Below are 15,639 nucleotides of genomic sequence, written 5' to 3'. Positions count from 1 at the left end.
TGCATGGATTCTGTATGAGAAGTCCTGACTCAGAGCTGAGCTATAGAATACAGTACCTCTGTCTGGTTGTAGATCCGTAGTTATCTAACATCTGAGTGCTGGCCACTTCCAGGTTCCAGTCACACATCTCCAGCAGCTTTAAACACTCTGACCTGCTTCTCAAACCCAAACAGAACAACTGCTCCACCTGCAGAGAGACAGATAACAAAGATGAGCAGCCAGAGCGGGAGAGGGCATTACAGTAGGGCCACAGTTACTGTTAAGACAGAACTGCGCAATTCGTCTTTTTTCACTTCTTCAGGGGAGTGTGATTGCAGTAAGCATATTGTGACATTATTTCAGTCTTACAGCAAGCTCAGTGTGTTGCTCAGATTGAATCTTAGACCTTTTGATTGTATTTTTCTGTCCCCTAAACTTTGCAGCTATTAAGAAGCAGTCAAGTGCTCCCCTGTGCCCACTGCAATCCAAATACTTCTTCCAGCTGGCAGCTAAGATGGTGCTGACCATCACAACACTGAAGACACATCAGTGTATATGTTGTTATTATCATCATTATTATTAGCAGTATTATTATTATTTGTACCCGGGTCATTGCAGCTCTGAGATGATTTTCCTTTAAAGTTCAACAAAGTTGCTTTTATCATATGATATGAACCCATAAAATAAAAATGACATTCAGCAACTTTAAATGACTACCTGTTTGCAGTTATATCCTATATAAAAAAGGTTATTACAGGAAAGGATTCACGGTCTGTGCAATAAACTGGATCTCTGAGGAGCAGCTCTGCAGTGCTACATATAATCACGCACTTCATAGGGTCTTTATTTTGATGGACTAGAACCACGACATGTTTGCTGATCTTACTTTGTGTTAAATTTAGCTTTACCAAATCAGTTCACCTCTCTTGTGTGAAAGCTTACTTTCTTTTAACACACTGAGACTATTATTATTTATAATTGCTCCTGACTCTGTCTGGAACATTATTTATTAACTGTTTTTGTTTTTGTATGATACTTTGATGCCACAAAGGACAAAAACCTTATTCAGTCAGAAAAAGGTTTCTGTACTGAATACATCAATAATTAATACCGTTAGTTAAATAATTTAAGTGAGGTATAAAATCAAACAAATCAGCTGTTATAAATCCAGAAACTTATTCATTTATTTTTTTTCCCTTTTACTGCTACTACTGTTAGTGGAAAAGGCCGGGGCTCTGAACCAGTGTTTTCACTTAAGCTAGACACAACCACACTTGCTCTTCATCGCTACACTCACACATTAACACTCAGCCTGAACCAGTCACTGGCTTGGACAGGCATGGACACACCCATCTCATTATCATATACGCATAAAGCATAGCATGAGAAAAATGGAAAAGGTTGTGGGGGGAAGGGGAATAAATTATTAAATGTGTGCAAAAACAAAGATAGATGAAATATATATTTATATATTAAACTATTTTAACAAATTGATTGAAAGATTTATTTTTCTTTCTACAGTTCATTTTATTTTTTTAACTATTATTTATTGATGTGTTCAATTTCAGGCTCCAGACAATACCATTTTAAAAATCCTTTATTACTGTGATCACTATAGAAGCACAGTATGGTCAACGGGAAACACACACTGGTAATCAGTAACTGGCTGCAGCACATTGGCTTTTTCATAGCGTACTAATAAATGCTCTCACCTTAAGATAATGCACAGCTTTCTGTACATTCCAGTTATGGTTCTGGAGGGCGGCTTGGCACTCCTCTATCGTCACACCATGAACTGCCTCCTGCACCTGAATCACACAGCATCAACAGTGTTAGAACACCTGGCTTCTCCTTCCTCTGGCTCCTCACTTGACCTCCATACTGTCTTCAACACCTGCACACACGACTAGGTGCTTTCTTTGAAATGAAATCATCTCATCATCTTAATTTAGCATTCATCCATTATGTTCAGACACTTCCCACACTTGACAATCGAGTTAGGTCTTGCACTTGTTAAACTTTTTTTGGTACTCATCAGAGCTCATTTGTTTAGCTTTAGCTTCATAGAAAGTTGATGGTAGGAAACCAAGTGAGGAGCTTTAAGCATCACTGGATCTGATGAAGCCTTTTGTATAGTCCCTATATCTTCACTAACTGAGCTATATCACACATACTGTCCTCCTGTATGTGATGGGACTTTGCAGCAAAGCCACTGATTTTATTTTTTTATTTATACACTATTATTTAAACTGCTACAGCTTGTAAATGTGATGTGCATGTCCACAGCCTGCATTGAAGTCCTCCTGTGTGGCCACAGATCACAGTATCCATTACAAAATGCCAAGTGCCTGATCGATGGAGAGCCTTTGGTGTTTCGCAGTGATTCGATCTCCAGTTCAATCAGGTTCAGTCGGTGTCAGAATCAATTGACCAGCAAAAAAAACCAAAAAAACAATCAAGCTCTGCTTCCATGTCTTTTAAATTCAATTCACTACAAAATTAATGTTTCCCCTGTCTCCACAGAAGCACTATATTAAATAACTTAGAGAAGTTATAACATTTTTGTGCTTTTTCATTTTGAGGAAAAAAAGTGTTTGTATGCTATCAAGTTTTGTGCTGACAAAAATATTCAGATGTAACTTTCACTTTAATTAGTCTGATTCAATGGCTTTCATAAGTTCAACTCAAGCTTGAAATGATGTTTTGCTGCTACACATCAATCGCAGTTTAGTTCTAATAATGATTTGAAGTTGATTAGAGAGGAAATTCTTTCAGTTACAACAGATTTGTGCAGTTAAAACCTGCTACTGTGTGTGCTAGAAATTGCAAATTGCAGAAGTATGGCCAGGGAAGACCACCAATAAAAATGACCTTCTGTTGCCCCCTTGTGTTCAGTGTATGTGAAAATCTAATATACTGCTCATCATTATGGTTATATACACTACTCACAAAAGTTAGGGATATTCGACTTCCAGGTGAAATTTATGGAAAATGTAAAAAGTTCACGCTACAGTGATATTATGTTATGAAAGCAGGGCATTTAAGTAGAAACATACAATGTTCATCTTCATCTTCACCTCCAACAATTTACTGAAACAAAAGCTAACACCAGTGGTGGGTATACCACAACAAAAAAATGTCTCAATAACTTGTCATGTGTCCTTGAGCATCAATTACAGTTTGACAATGACATCTCACGCTGTTCACAAGTCAACTTATTGTCTGATGATGCATAGCATCCTCCTTGTCCACTGCCTTTCTGTGACTTTTCCTGTCTCTCTGTGTCTCTGTTGCAGCCTGCTTATGACACTCTGTGACACTCCAGGCTCAGTGACAACTTCCCCCTGAGAACATCCCATTTGAAGCCTTGCTATGGCCAGGTACTGTTGATCATTTGTTAGGTGCCATCTTGGTCTCACAGTGTCAAAATGTGAACAGTACCATTACATTAACTGTTGTAAAATACAAATTTTAATTCAGAGAAGTCAAACAAGTCATGTATCAAATATGAACCACACTCTATTATATCACATTTAAAGTCTTATTACAAGCCTACTGGATTACAGAGAACAGGGCACTGATATTTTAGCTTTTTGTTGTGTGATAATGACGCTAGAAACTAAAAACAGCAACCTTTCAGCATAAGTCGTAAAATACATGTGTTTCAAATGAGAAGCAGCAAAAGGCAATCCAAATATCTTTGACCTTACCATCCTCACTCTGTCAGCTGAGTTCCCTCCTCCATCTGTCCTGGTGCAGGAAGCAGCAACCATCTGAGCTGTCAGCCCGTCTGAACAGACGCGAGGGAGACTAACTGATGTCTTCATCCCTGACCGTGGCCCTCCTAGACTGCTGTTATTGTTAGAGGAGAAATTAGCCTTCAGTTCGCCTGGCTGGACAAGCCCCTGTCCCTGGGTGTGTCCCTGGAGAGTCTGGCTGCTGACCACCATGGGTCTGACAGTGGCAGTGTTGGCTTGCCGTATTGGCCTTTCATCCACACTGCTGGCAGACAGGCTCTCTGCCTCTCTGAAGAAGCGGTCGTAGCGGTCGAGGTAAGGGGGTCTCTCAGGTAGAAGATAATAGTGTGTGTTACTGACTTTACGTCCATCACGGACAATGGGGAGGATGCAGGGGCCCTTGTTGGTGGCATCCTTCCCTTGTGCCTGGATGACTTTTGGTGCAGCATATTTAGGATCTGAGGCAAAGCTGTGTGTGGTAGGCATGAGTTTACCTGGAGAGGTGGAGAGGTAGGAGCCATAGGTGTGTGTGGACGAGCAGGAGGTAAGTGAAGCCTGCATGGTGGTAGGGCTGACAGAGTAGACTCTCTGCTGGGGGGAGCCCACAACCAGGCCCATGGGGCTGGGAGTCCTGGAGCCTGGCTGGGACAAAGGTTCCCTGGGAGGGATCTGAGGTGGTCGATCCTGGCCTGGGCCTAAAAAGTTCTCTGTGGTGTCAGCTGGCGTCGGTGACAGGGAGAGATCCCTTGACCAACGAGCTGATGTGTAGTCACCCTTTTTTATGGGGCGAGGGGGGATGGGCACGCGTGGGGGGATTTGGGGTTTGTCCTCATTGCAGGAGAGGACAGCCTGCTGGTGTCCTTCCTGTGTCTGTGGACTCTGGGGACACGAAGCTGAGACCTGGGATGGTGAACTTGACCGGGCACCACTTCCAGTCGGTACGTTAAGCCTTCTCATGCACTCTTGCTGGAGTTCTTGGAAGATCTCCGCTGACTGGGAGAAAGAGGAGGACAGACCCTGGTTCTGCTTACTGGGGAGAAAGAGGTTGTCCTCGAGGGCTGGTTTGTCTGGACCCTTGGAGACAAGAACCTCACCCTCCACCTTCTGCTCAGGGGAGAAAGCCTCATCTGGATCATGGACATCGCTCTGCTCTTCTTCATGCTGCTGCTCTGTGCTGTTGATGGAGCTCACCTGGGGAAAGAAGACTTACACTTAAATACATTCTTCTGTGGATGAAAGTGATATCAGAACAGGAGATAAACAACTTAGTTCCATTATATCGTTGCAAAATGTGGAATGTGCTTTATCACCTCCTACCATACCTCCATATCATCTTCATCTTGAGCTACATCATCATAGGCTGGGGGTGGGGGTAATGGCCGGGCGTCCCAGTCCACTACTGGAGTGGGGTGAAGGGGGCGAGGCAATGATCTACATGGACTCTGAGGTGGAGTCCGGTCCAGGATGTTCTCTGCTTCTAAAGCGAGCTTTGCCAGTAAAGGAATTTGAATTTCAACCACAGGGGAGGGTGTGGATGGGGGGAACTCCTCCCCAAAGTCAATGAGGGACACCTCTGTGTTGGGATTGTAGCCTGAGCCTGAAGTTCGGCCATTCCCCTGTTTGGAAGCAGCGACCCATGCAGCAGGTTTAAGTTTTAGGCCTTTGACAGAACCCGTTTTCCGAAGTGATAATCTCTTTAGTCCTGCTGAAGTCAGATCCTCATCATCGTTTACTGGATCATAGGAAGGCTCTGGAGAAATAAACAATACATTCATGACTGGAAAAAAATGGAGAGTGACAACACAGATTTTCTTCAAGATCACTTCAAACCACAAAATCCACAAGACACCCTCCATTCTCAAAAAAAGGTTTCAGGTTCAAAGTTAGTCCTATAGTGCACATCAAGGACACCGCACACCTGTTAGAAGCACAGAAGGGTAGAAAGATGGAGAAACAGTTATGTTAAGGGAGTAAATAAAAGTAGATGGCAGAATCACTTCAAAGACAAGCAAAGGAAGGATTAAAAAAAAGCATGGGATGTACCTTTGAGGAGCGGAGCAAGGAGGGAACAGAGAGGGCAGGAACAATGGGTGAGGAGCTGCTGAGGGAAACCAGACTTACTCTTAGTTAACACAGCTGGTTGAGGAGGGCGGGGAGGAGGCTCCTCTGGAAAAATAAAAGCAAATCCCACCATAGCAAAAGAAAAACGGAGACAGCAGTTAAGTTAATAAGATTAGGATGAAAAATGCAGGAAGTAAATGTCAGATTGCAAAACAAAGCTTTGCCAGAAAGCGTCAACAAAAATGAAAAGCAAGCTGTCCGGTGACCATGTTTCCAAAGCAAGATCTGCACTGCCATAACCTTCAAATTCAAACCCACAATCTGTGATGTAAATGTGGTGCCAACCAAAGAGTTTGGTAGATACTGAACAGTAGCATAAGAACAGTTTAAGTTTTAAGTTTAATTTAGACCTCTTTTACTCACTTTTAGCTCGTCCCGGTAGCTGTGTGGGCCGAGCACCATTGAGGTCTACACCGAGGACATCAGGAGGATCCATGGGATTCCCGAGGTACAAACTGGATGAAAAAGAGAAAGACTTAATTACAGTAATTGTCAAAATACTAACTAACCTGGGTGTTATAATCTGGCAGTAACCTTGTAGACTGTCATAACAGAGGAGGTGGGCTCCACCACAACCTGTCCCCCACTTACAGGGCCCTCCTGGCTTCTCTACCCAGGAGATTCACAGCACAGACTCATTCTAATGACCCCTTTTTTACCAGAAGGACTCAGATGACAACCACTCAGTCAACAACTTAGGGGGGTCAACGGGTCATCAGACCCCCTAACGACTCTCATCACCTCTCCCAGGTGGAAGTAAGGCCCACTTCAGGGATGAGACTATAGGCTTACAGCCCCTTTTGTTTAGGAATACAATACCCACAGGGGTTAAATACTCTGCACTCCCCACCAAAATTTAGAACTGAAGAAGCTTCTTGGATGAGAGGCGAAACGTCTTCAAGAACCCTAACAAGTCCAGATGCCCTACTACTCTTGTAGACATTTGTAATACTGTGCTACTGCCATCTATTGGCGAGAGTAGTTTATTACTACAATTCAGCAAAAACTAATAAGACCTCTATCACATCTGACAGATGTTTATAAAATGACGAGGAGACAATTAAACAAAGTAAATGCCTCTCTGGGTACATTTTGAAACTAAAGACTAAAAGTTCATAGATAGAAGGGTATCCTCACTCGTCAATCCTGTCAGGGAAGCCCCAGCAGCGTTGAGGGTTGGTGTCTCCGTGTCCGGTGTGGATGAAGCTGTTCTTTAGAGGCCGGCTGATGTCATGAGCAGACAAACCTGCGACTGATGTCACCACATTTCTAGGGAACTGTCCGACCTTCAGGGTCCGCTTGTTTTGACCTCGCCACCAGTAGTTCTCAGCCCTGCAACACAGAAATACAGACGCTGAAACAGGATGAACCACAGCTGTGGACATGGTGACTTACCATCTGACCAAACCAAGTAACTCTACTGGATATTTAACAATTTGCTAGTTAGAATGTATTACATTTACTTTAATATAAATCATTATCTTGTTAATAGTGATCATGGATGAGCTCCTTAAATGAAAATATCTTAAATGTCACTGCAAAAGACCAACAGACCCTTTAAATAATATTTAACAGAAGTAAGGTTGGTTGGCAGGTTTGTTAGATAAGTACCCACCTCCCCTCTATAATGGTGATGACATCATTGACCTGAATGTGAAGTTTGTCAGGCTCATCAAAGTCCTGCAGAGCACACATGTCTGTGGGCATGGTCTGAAAAGAAAAAATAAACACAAGAGACCAATGTAATTTTGGACACATTAAACTGATGAGTGGGTCACACTGTAAGCTGATAGTCAAAGTCTTTTCAGTAAGTCCACCAGGGGGAGCTTAAAGTCAATTTGTTCAATGATGGATTTCTGAGGGAACACTGGGCCCTCTCTGGAGTAGTGGTTTAAAGATTACCACAGAGTGTCTTTTTCTTAGAGGACTTGCATGCAGACGGAGAAGCTAATGAATAGAGTATCCTTAACACTAAAAAGGTCAAAAACCCCTCATGTTTAACACTCTGGATAGACTCCTGTAGCCACCTTAATGTCAGCCCTCCCACCTCAAGCAGGAACTCGCGCAGGGCGACAAACGTTGGCCTGTCGTCTGGTTTCTGAGCCCAACACTGCAGCATGACATTGTAGATATCCTGCGGACAGTCTTCAGGCTTAGGAAGGCGTTCACCTTCTTTATCAATCTTGTGCAGGATCTAGGGTTTTTTTTCCCCACAAAGGAGAAAACAATTGAAAGAGGAAATAATATGTTATAATATATTGTGAATAAATGTAACTAGTTTTACCTGTGCTACTTTAAAATCAAAATGTTTTGGTATATTCTCTGTTTAGAATTTTCTGCCTGTGCTTGATTACCTGGCTCCCATTAAGGCCTAGCCAAGGCTCCTGGCCATGTGTAAACATCTCCCAAAGAGTGACTCCAAACATCCATGTGTCTGTAGCATGGGAGAACGTTCTGGTCTTCAGACTCTCTGGGGCACACCTGCAGCAGGGCGGTTGACAAACTTCAACATGTGCTGTACAATTAATCAGTTATTTACATGTCTGTTCAGAGGTCATGCTCACTTTGGGTAGAGAATATATTTCATATATAACATTAAAGGCATTTGTTTATTTCTTTTTTTAAAAGGTGTACTGTGTTTGGAAACATCAACTAAGATCATACATGTATATGAACGGAGAGAAAGAAAGACTGCTGGATAGCTTCTTGGCTGACTCAGAATCTGGCAAAGGAGCAAGGATTGTTTTATGAGAATTATCATCATGGCTTAAATGTAGTGGTGACCAGTCAGATGTGGAAAAAAATAAATCAGGTTCCCAGCCTAACCCCTAAAACCACTCATATCCATCCCTGGATTGCATCCAAGTACAGCTTTGATTATTGTGTTGCTCTCTCAGTCCACCCACCATGCAAAGGGGACCTTCCGATGCTCCTGCATGACATAGTGCTCATGGTTGTTCGGCAGCGCCCTCATCAGGCCAAAGTCACCGATCTTCACTCTGTGAGCTGAGGCCAGCAGTATGTTCCTGAAAAGAGAGGGTCAAATGTTGAACAACTTTCTGTGTATTTTTAATCTCAACATGCGTGTAACTACACCTTTTCTAATGCTGTTTACTGTATAATCTTATACCTATAGTTTTAACATTGCTGTTTGATTTGAACTCTGGCTAACTGCGTTTTGCTTGTTTAGTATATTACTAATTTGACCATCATATTTCCACTGATGCTCATAAAACTCTCCACATACCATAGCAACAACAGAGATGAGGCAGAAAAAACTGTTTTCCTAAATAAGAGTTTTACTGTTGTGGAAATGTGGTTTTTTGTTGTTGTTGAGAAGAGAAAGAGTTATCAAACTAAACTTGACCTAAAACGTGAAATTTAAATCCCATTATGGTTTTGGTGAGTGGCTGCAACCTTAGCAGGAGATGAACAAAAACAGATTTAAGTGATTTATCAAACTACAGCTAGCAAAAAAAGGGGGAGTCCGTCCTGGCCAACGTTTGGAATGTGATCCAGTCATGTGAAACTGTTTGCTATACAGTGTCATTACTCTTAAATAATGTGTATATTGTCTCAATACAGCCCTACAACTCAGGACCTGCTAAAGGTTTTAATTGAAAGCATCAACAAACCTGCAATATATCAGGTTCTGTAAGGGTTTTAAAATCAGCAGGACCTGAGAAATCTTCTTTGTGTCTGCTGTACTGCAACAACCATGTCGAAGCATTACCATTTTATCACAGCCTTAAATAGGAAAATGACTCAGTTTTACCGACTATTAAGATTTTCTCAAGCATCTACATCATGTCAACAGTTAAGTCAAAGTGACAAAGTTGGGCAAAGCCAAGAGCTTGGACCACCCAGTACGGGCTGCCAACCACTGACTCATCTTGCTTTCGGGCCAAGTCTCCCTTTAATGGCCTGTAAATTTCTGGGTGGAGGAGAAGGAGAAGCAATACAAATAATTCAACATACCAGTAAAAAAAAAAGAAAATGAAAGGAAAATAGGTTTCACAGAGAATGTGAATAAAACACCTGCTTTAAAAAATAAGATTTTTATATAATAAAATGTATTAAATCCTATGTAAAAAGTTGTCTGTCTTCTACCTGGCTGCCAGGTCCCTGTGGATGAACCTCCTCTGCTCCAGGTAGGCCATGCCACAGGCCACCTGCACTGCATACTGACACAGAGTGTGGATCAGCACGGGGCCCTGTGGACGGACACATCGCAGACGCTCCAGCAAAGAACCCAGAGGAGCTAGCTCAGTCACCTTCGCAACAAGAAGAGAGAGAGAGAGAGAGGGAGGGAAAAAGAGTGAACAGTGGTACATGGGAGTAACAAGTCAGAAGGAAAGAGGAGTATATGATTTAGATGAGAAAGGGAGGTGTCATTTCAATATGCAAAAAAGAAAAGGTGTGAGAATATGAGGAGGAAATACGTAGAAGAAAAAACGAGAATGGAAAGAAAAACACCGCAAGAAGTAGTGGGATGAAATAACAAGGCTAAAATGTCAGCCTTTATTTTAGACCTCCTCCCTTCCTGTCTTACTTCATTACTCCATCACTCTTTCTGGCCATGACAAAGGCCTTAAGGTGCCTGACCTGATTCAAACAGGCTGTAAGGTTATGAAGCAAACTGAGAGAGTGCCTGAGAGGGACATCTGTGTTCGCGTATGTGGGTTTAATGAGAGGGTAGTAAAGAAAAAGTGAAGGTGTGTGTGCGTGTGTGTCCACTACCATCTTCATTGGGTGTGTGAGCACCACACCGTAGAGTCGAATGAGGTTCTGGTGGTCCAGGGAGTGCATGGCGTTGATCTCACAGATGAAGTCCTCCAGAGCGTCAGGCTGACTGAGCACATCTGTCTTCAGACACTTCACAGCTACGTTCAGCTGGAAACAAGGACAAATATTTCAAATGTACCAAATGTGAGCCGTTCTTTCTCTTTAACAGATGTCTGCAACAAACAGGAGTTCTTTTTATGGATATGAACAGAAGTAAATACATGTGAAGTGCAGGTCTCCTCACCACCTTCCCTGCAGGTGTCAGCCACTCTCCTCTCTTCACTACACCAAACGAGCCGTCCCCCAGCTTCTCAAACAGCGTCAGATCCTTCTCTGGGATGAGGCAGGTCAGAGCCTGCTGCTGCCCATCAAGGGGAGCACCACCAGACTGCGTGGCAAGGACTCCCTCCCCTAGGCCCAGTGGAGGTGTGGGAGACAGCTTACGAAAGGAGGAGGCCGGCTGGCCCTGCTGGGGGTAGTCTCCTCCCTCTGGGCGCTTACCGCTAAACACCTAGGGAGGATAAAAGAATAAGAGTGAATGACGCTGGCCGTGCAGTAAGGTGAGCAAAAGTGGGAAAGTGAATGCAGAGAGAGGGAGAGAGCTGGTGTGTGAATGTGTGTGTAAGAGAAATAGTATGGTGAGTGTGGAGTTGTAGTGGAAGGATCCAATAATGAAGAGGAAAATGAGAGAAACAAGTATGGGTGGTGTTTTCAATGTATTTCATCTATTATTATTTTTGTACTATTATTTAATATACCTTTAAGTTCAGATGCATTATCTATGAGTGACTAGACATGGTTTCACTGTGTGTAAGTATAACAATAAATATGAACTGAACTGAACTGGTATGAACCCTAATACAGGATAAACAAAGTGTCTACAGCAGTGAGCCTTGTCATCCTAACTTCTTCCTCCTCTCCTGCTGTAAAAGTCTACAACACATTGTGTGATGTGAGGAGACAAGTTATGACTTGTGAGAATCCAGCAGTCAGAAAAGTGGGATCACCAGCACCGACCAGGGAACCCTTGGCGGGGGACGTAAGGAGCAGCTCGTCTACCCCCAGCACACATACAAACACGGCTTTGTTTCTAACACTTCAGAGGACAATGACTTATATTAATTTCATCAAGACTTAACCCTAAACATTAGTAGCTTAAACTTAGCCTCAAACCTAGTCTTCAACCGAAAATTTTGTGATTTTCATTACACAGACTTAAGATTTGTCCCGAAGAGGAACACGAGTCCACACATTAATCTGTTTATGTTCCTACAACATGAGTAATACATACACACACATACACACACACACACACACATTTATCAGTAGGAGAGAGAGAAATTTCCTGCTTCTCACTGAAAACACAACAGGAATGAGTTAGGAAGTACTCATTAAGAAGCACTATTAGATTAAGTGTCTTGAATGTTTCTGTGTGCCTATATATACGTGTGTGTGTGTGTGTCCTGGAGAGCTTTCCATTCTCCTAGATTTGAATCTGCACAATGTGTGTGCTGTGCAGAGCCATTAAGGGAACCTAAGGGAACCCTTTGTTTTGTTGAAGCCCTAAATAGGACTGTTTACCAAAATAGGAATGCACAGAATCTGGTGCTGCTGTTAGATACTGAGGGGAAATTAAGCTACGTATCAAATAACATACAAAATAGAACAAGGTAAGGCAGGCAGAACAATCTTCAGTCTAAGGCAATAAGGTGAATGAAACCAATGTGAATTCGTTATTGGCTCGTAAACAAAGGTCAGTGCTCAGAAACAGCATCGAGGTGTCAATGAATCCCCCGTGCCAAACATATTTGACTGGCCAGATATAAACAGTAGCAGGCAGCGTGTGGTTTCACATTCACCCTGGACCAGACATGACATAATGCTGCAGACCTTTTTTAAAAACACCACATCTCTGTGGTTACTGTGTGGTAAGGGGGTTTCAAATAGGAGGCTCGACATTCAAATGATTCTGACTATGGCAGCGCACGTACACACACACACATACACACGGGGTGGGCTGAGGAAGCATATTACTCTTGCTGAGGATGGTGCCAGAGGGGAAAACAGACAGGTGTAATTATAGACGACGAGCACCACGACTTCCACTGAGAGCCGCCAACACACACACACACACACACAGAGTACTGGCAACGTCTGCTCAGTAATTCCTTCGTACACTTAATTCCTCCGAGCCTTGTGTGTCTAGTTGTATCAGAGTTTGTGTGAAACACCTCTCCTTTCCTGCTTTTAAACTTTCAGCCTTTATTTTAAGAAAATGAACAGTCAGACGTGGTTCTGTCACTTTAAGACACAAACTTAACATTTCTGTGAATGCAGTGTGTGCATCCGAATGCACTTGTTCTCGTGTGAAGGGGCAAGCTGTCTTGTTATAGAGAGGAATGTTCCCTACAGATGTGCCTACATCTGGAAAGAACATTGTGTTGTTCTTTTCTTTTGAAAAGAGGTCAGAGAACCAATCGAAAAAACACTGAGGCCATAATCCTCACAGACCTCCACACATATGCAATTCTAACAAACTATAATGAAGATGTGCACATTGGCCACTCATCTTGAAGCTTTGAAAAGTCACTTGGGTTTCATTCAGAAGTGTTCCAAACAACTCTGCCATTCACACTCGACAACCACTAGCAATAAAGACTGATGTTGCTTGAAATTAGAAGAATAGTACCGGTATGTCCCGATTTAACAAAGCAGTGTCGAGTGCCCTTAATACACAACTGCAAAATATGTCCCCAGAGCTTGAATAAGCCCATGGACCGTCTCAATTTGGCCCACAGCTTCCTCAGAGAAAAATAAAATGATCTCCGTTATTAAAAGGTAGGATTATGTTGATGAATCTCGAGGTAAATTACCACAATGTTCAACGAATACAACATGGAGGACTTTTTTTCACCAAGCATGCTAACTCTGCCACAACCTTGTCATCATATGAAAGGGAAGAAAAAGTCCTGAAACTGTATTCCAACTTAATTGCAGGCAGAATATTTCTACAAAGCAGTCAACCATCCCAAGAATGGGCAACAAAAGTTAACTTCATGACAAGGCAAACCTTTCTCTGGTGGTGAAAGACTGTATGGTACAGGAATCTAGCTTACCATGCCACACAACAAAGGTTAGATCAGATACACCCCAGTTTGCTATAATAAATGGCCCACTTTGTGGCCCTTCGCTTATGATATCCAAGTCAGCTTGGCCCTCTGGATCAGACTAACATACACCACTGTGGTAAAGGCTACATTTGAGAAGAAACTGTAAAAAGAAAACAACTGATGATGCAATCCTATCATATCATCTGTACAGGGGGAAACTGGTCAAAGTAAAGTTTCTACAATGAATTGTTCAAAAGGTCTTGTGTCCACACACAGACAGACAGACAGATGCCACCATGGCGACATAATGTCAAGCATACCATGTACCATAATAAATGAGTCCTCTGTGTGTGTGTGAGAGAGAGTGTGTCGTGCCTGTCTATGTCTGTCACCTTGCTCATCCAGGACTTTCGTTTGCACATGGCTTTCCTCCTTTTCACTGCCTCCCACAGTCGTCTCTGTCCTTTATCAAAAGAAAAAAGACAAATGCAGTGAAGGTCAGCTGTAAACACAAAATAATGAAGACTGCAGCTGCTTTTTTCCCCTATGGGTAAAAAAAGATGGAGAACACACATATATACCTAATATGTGACAAGAGATTGGAGATAAAGCATGAACAAACAGCATATTCAAGAAAGAAGGAAGGATGGATAGCACAGAAAACAGAGAGCTGAGAGGGGAAGAAAGATGTGAGTGAATATATGAGCAGGAGAAGTGGGTGTAATTAGTCTTAAGCGGCTTGGTAGCCAAAGCCTTGAGGGCTTTACTAACTGGATTTTGAACATTACTGCTGCCATCCCCTTTAACAGACACACACACACAGACAAAAGACTTGGCACTTCAGTGTCCCATCCTATTGTGCCTAATTACCAGTTGAGGCTTTTAAGTGATATTAAGAGTGTTAGTGATGGCGGATTTGCTCGAGCTAGGCTGAGGGTGAGCCAAGTGACACACAGACGAAATTAACACTTCAGGCTATATAAAGATGTAGAACACTCCCTTATATAGCCATACAAAGGAATGAAGAGAATTGGAAGGATAATATTATAACTTAGCTCTTAATCTCTCTGCAATGTATAATTAATGGACAAAAATGACTTATATGTGACAGAGACGACCATTTCATTAGGAAAGACTGGGAGACTCTGCCAGTCCCAAGGTGTACTTGGTGATATAATCTAACTAGAGAAAACAGGAGCTGAGGAGAGTCTACCGTCTGTTTATGACTATTCAAGGAGGAGGCAAAGAGGAGCAAACACAGTGAAAACAAGCCAGAGAGTTTCCTCAGACACTAGCATCTTTGGCAGCATCTCATGTTCACTCTTTGATCTGCTGAATTGATTTTGTGACCCTGCTTAACTGCCAAAGAGACTTTTGAAGAAACAATCAAGCCACAGTGCAAAATTAACACTGTCTGTCTAGTTTGCTGGGTCATTTCTAATCATCAAAGAGATGATAAGGAAAATCAACACTAAGAGTGTAACAGTGTCAGCAGATCTTTTATGGGGATCCTTTATGACATTTAGCTCATAGCACGGCAGCAGTATAAGCTAAATGCTAACATCAGTGTCTTAAGTCTTAGGTCAACATGCTAACATGTTCAAAATGAAAATGCTAACCTGCTAATGTTATTAGGTATAATGAGATCTACAACTTCACACAGACACACACAATCTTTTCTTACCAGGTCGACCCATGCCAATCTTCTCCAGGTCTTCACTCTTGACATAGTCGAAGTGTGACAGCCGTGTGACGTTAAGGTCATCTCGGATTCGCAAAAAGTACTGCTGCAACTGCACCTCCATCAACAGCTCCAGCAGCCATTCTGTGCCTTCCTCACACTGCATGGTACTGCCTAGTTTCTGTAAAACACACACAAAGGATACAGGGAACTTGAGTTTTAAACA

The 15,639-nt window shown here is 42.5% G+C and overlaps 1 protein-coding gene and 2 long non-coding RNA genes across 11 annotated transcripts in view; 2 read left to right on the top strand and 1 right to left on the bottom strand.

Moving 5' to 3' along the window:
• The window catches only part of LOC124069068, a 34,503-nt gene extending 30,629 nt beyond the window's left edge, over positions 1–3,874 (top strand). The window contains exons 2-3 of the long non-coding RNA XR_006845016.1: positions 3,305–3,359; positions 3,739–3,874. This is a non-coding gene — a long non-coding RNA (uncharacterized LOC124069068). The remainder of the gene's footprint in view (positions 1–3,304; positions 3,360–3,738) is intronic.
• tnk2b (tyrosine kinase, non-receptor, 2b) overlaps positions 1–15,639 on the bottom strand; it is a 52,961-nt gene that overhangs the window by 7,431 nt on the left and 29,891 nt on the right. For 5 of the 9 annotated variants that reach the window (XM_046407787.1, XM_046407781.1, XM_046407780.1 and 2 more), the window contains 16 exons: positions 15,417–15,594; positions 14,125–14,195; positions 10,867–11,133; positions 10,578–10,730; positions 9,948–10,111; positions 8,744–8,863; positions 8,192–8,318; positions 7,885–8,031; positions 7,453–7,547; positions 6,975–7,169; positions 6,201–6,292; positions 5,760–5,882; positions 5,039–5,466; positions 3,690–4,907; positions 1,692–1,787; positions 57–187 (listed from right to left, as the gene is read on the bottom strand). In XM_046407787.1, coding sequence (XP_046263743.1) covers positions 57–187; positions 1,692–1,787; positions 3,690–4,907; positions 5,039–5,466; positions 5,760–5,882; positions 6,201–6,292; positions 6,975–7,169; positions 7,453–7,547; positions 7,885–8,031; positions 8,192–8,318; positions 8,744–8,863; positions 9,948–10,111; positions 10,578–10,730; positions 10,867–11,133; positions 14,125–14,195; positions 15,417–15,579 — 3,590 coding nt within the window. In that variant the 5' untranslated portion in view covers positions 15,580–15,594. The remainder of the gene's footprint in view (positions 1–56; positions 188–1,691; positions 1,788–3,689; positions 4,908–5,038; positions 5,467–5,759; positions 5,883–6,200; positions 6,293–6,974; positions 7,170–7,452; positions 7,548–7,884; positions 8,032–8,191; positions 8,319–8,743; positions 8,864–9,947; positions 10,112–10,577; positions 10,731–10,866; positions 11,134–14,124; positions 14,196–15,416; positions 15,595–15,639) is intronic. The other 4 variants (XM_046407788.1, XM_046407789.1, XM_046407782.1 and 1 more) reach the window with 3 other exon arrangements.
• Positions 3,893–10,374, top strand: LOC124069067. The gene is made up of 3 exons (XR_006845015.1): positions 3,893–4,031; positions 6,207–6,285; positions 9,959–10,374. It is a non-coding gene; the product is annotated as an uncharacterized LOC124069067 (long non-coding RNA).

The sequence above is a fragment of the Scatophagus argus genome, chromosome 13 (assembly GCF_020382885.2).
Source record: "Scatophagus argus isolate fScaArg1 chromosome 13, fScaArg1.pri, whole genome shotgun sequence".
In the NCBI taxonomy this organism is placed as follows: Eukaryota; Metazoa; Chordata; class Actinopteri; family Scatophagidae; genus Scatophagus; species Scatophagus argus.
This window is presented reverse-complemented; position numbering and strand designations above follow the sequence as displayed.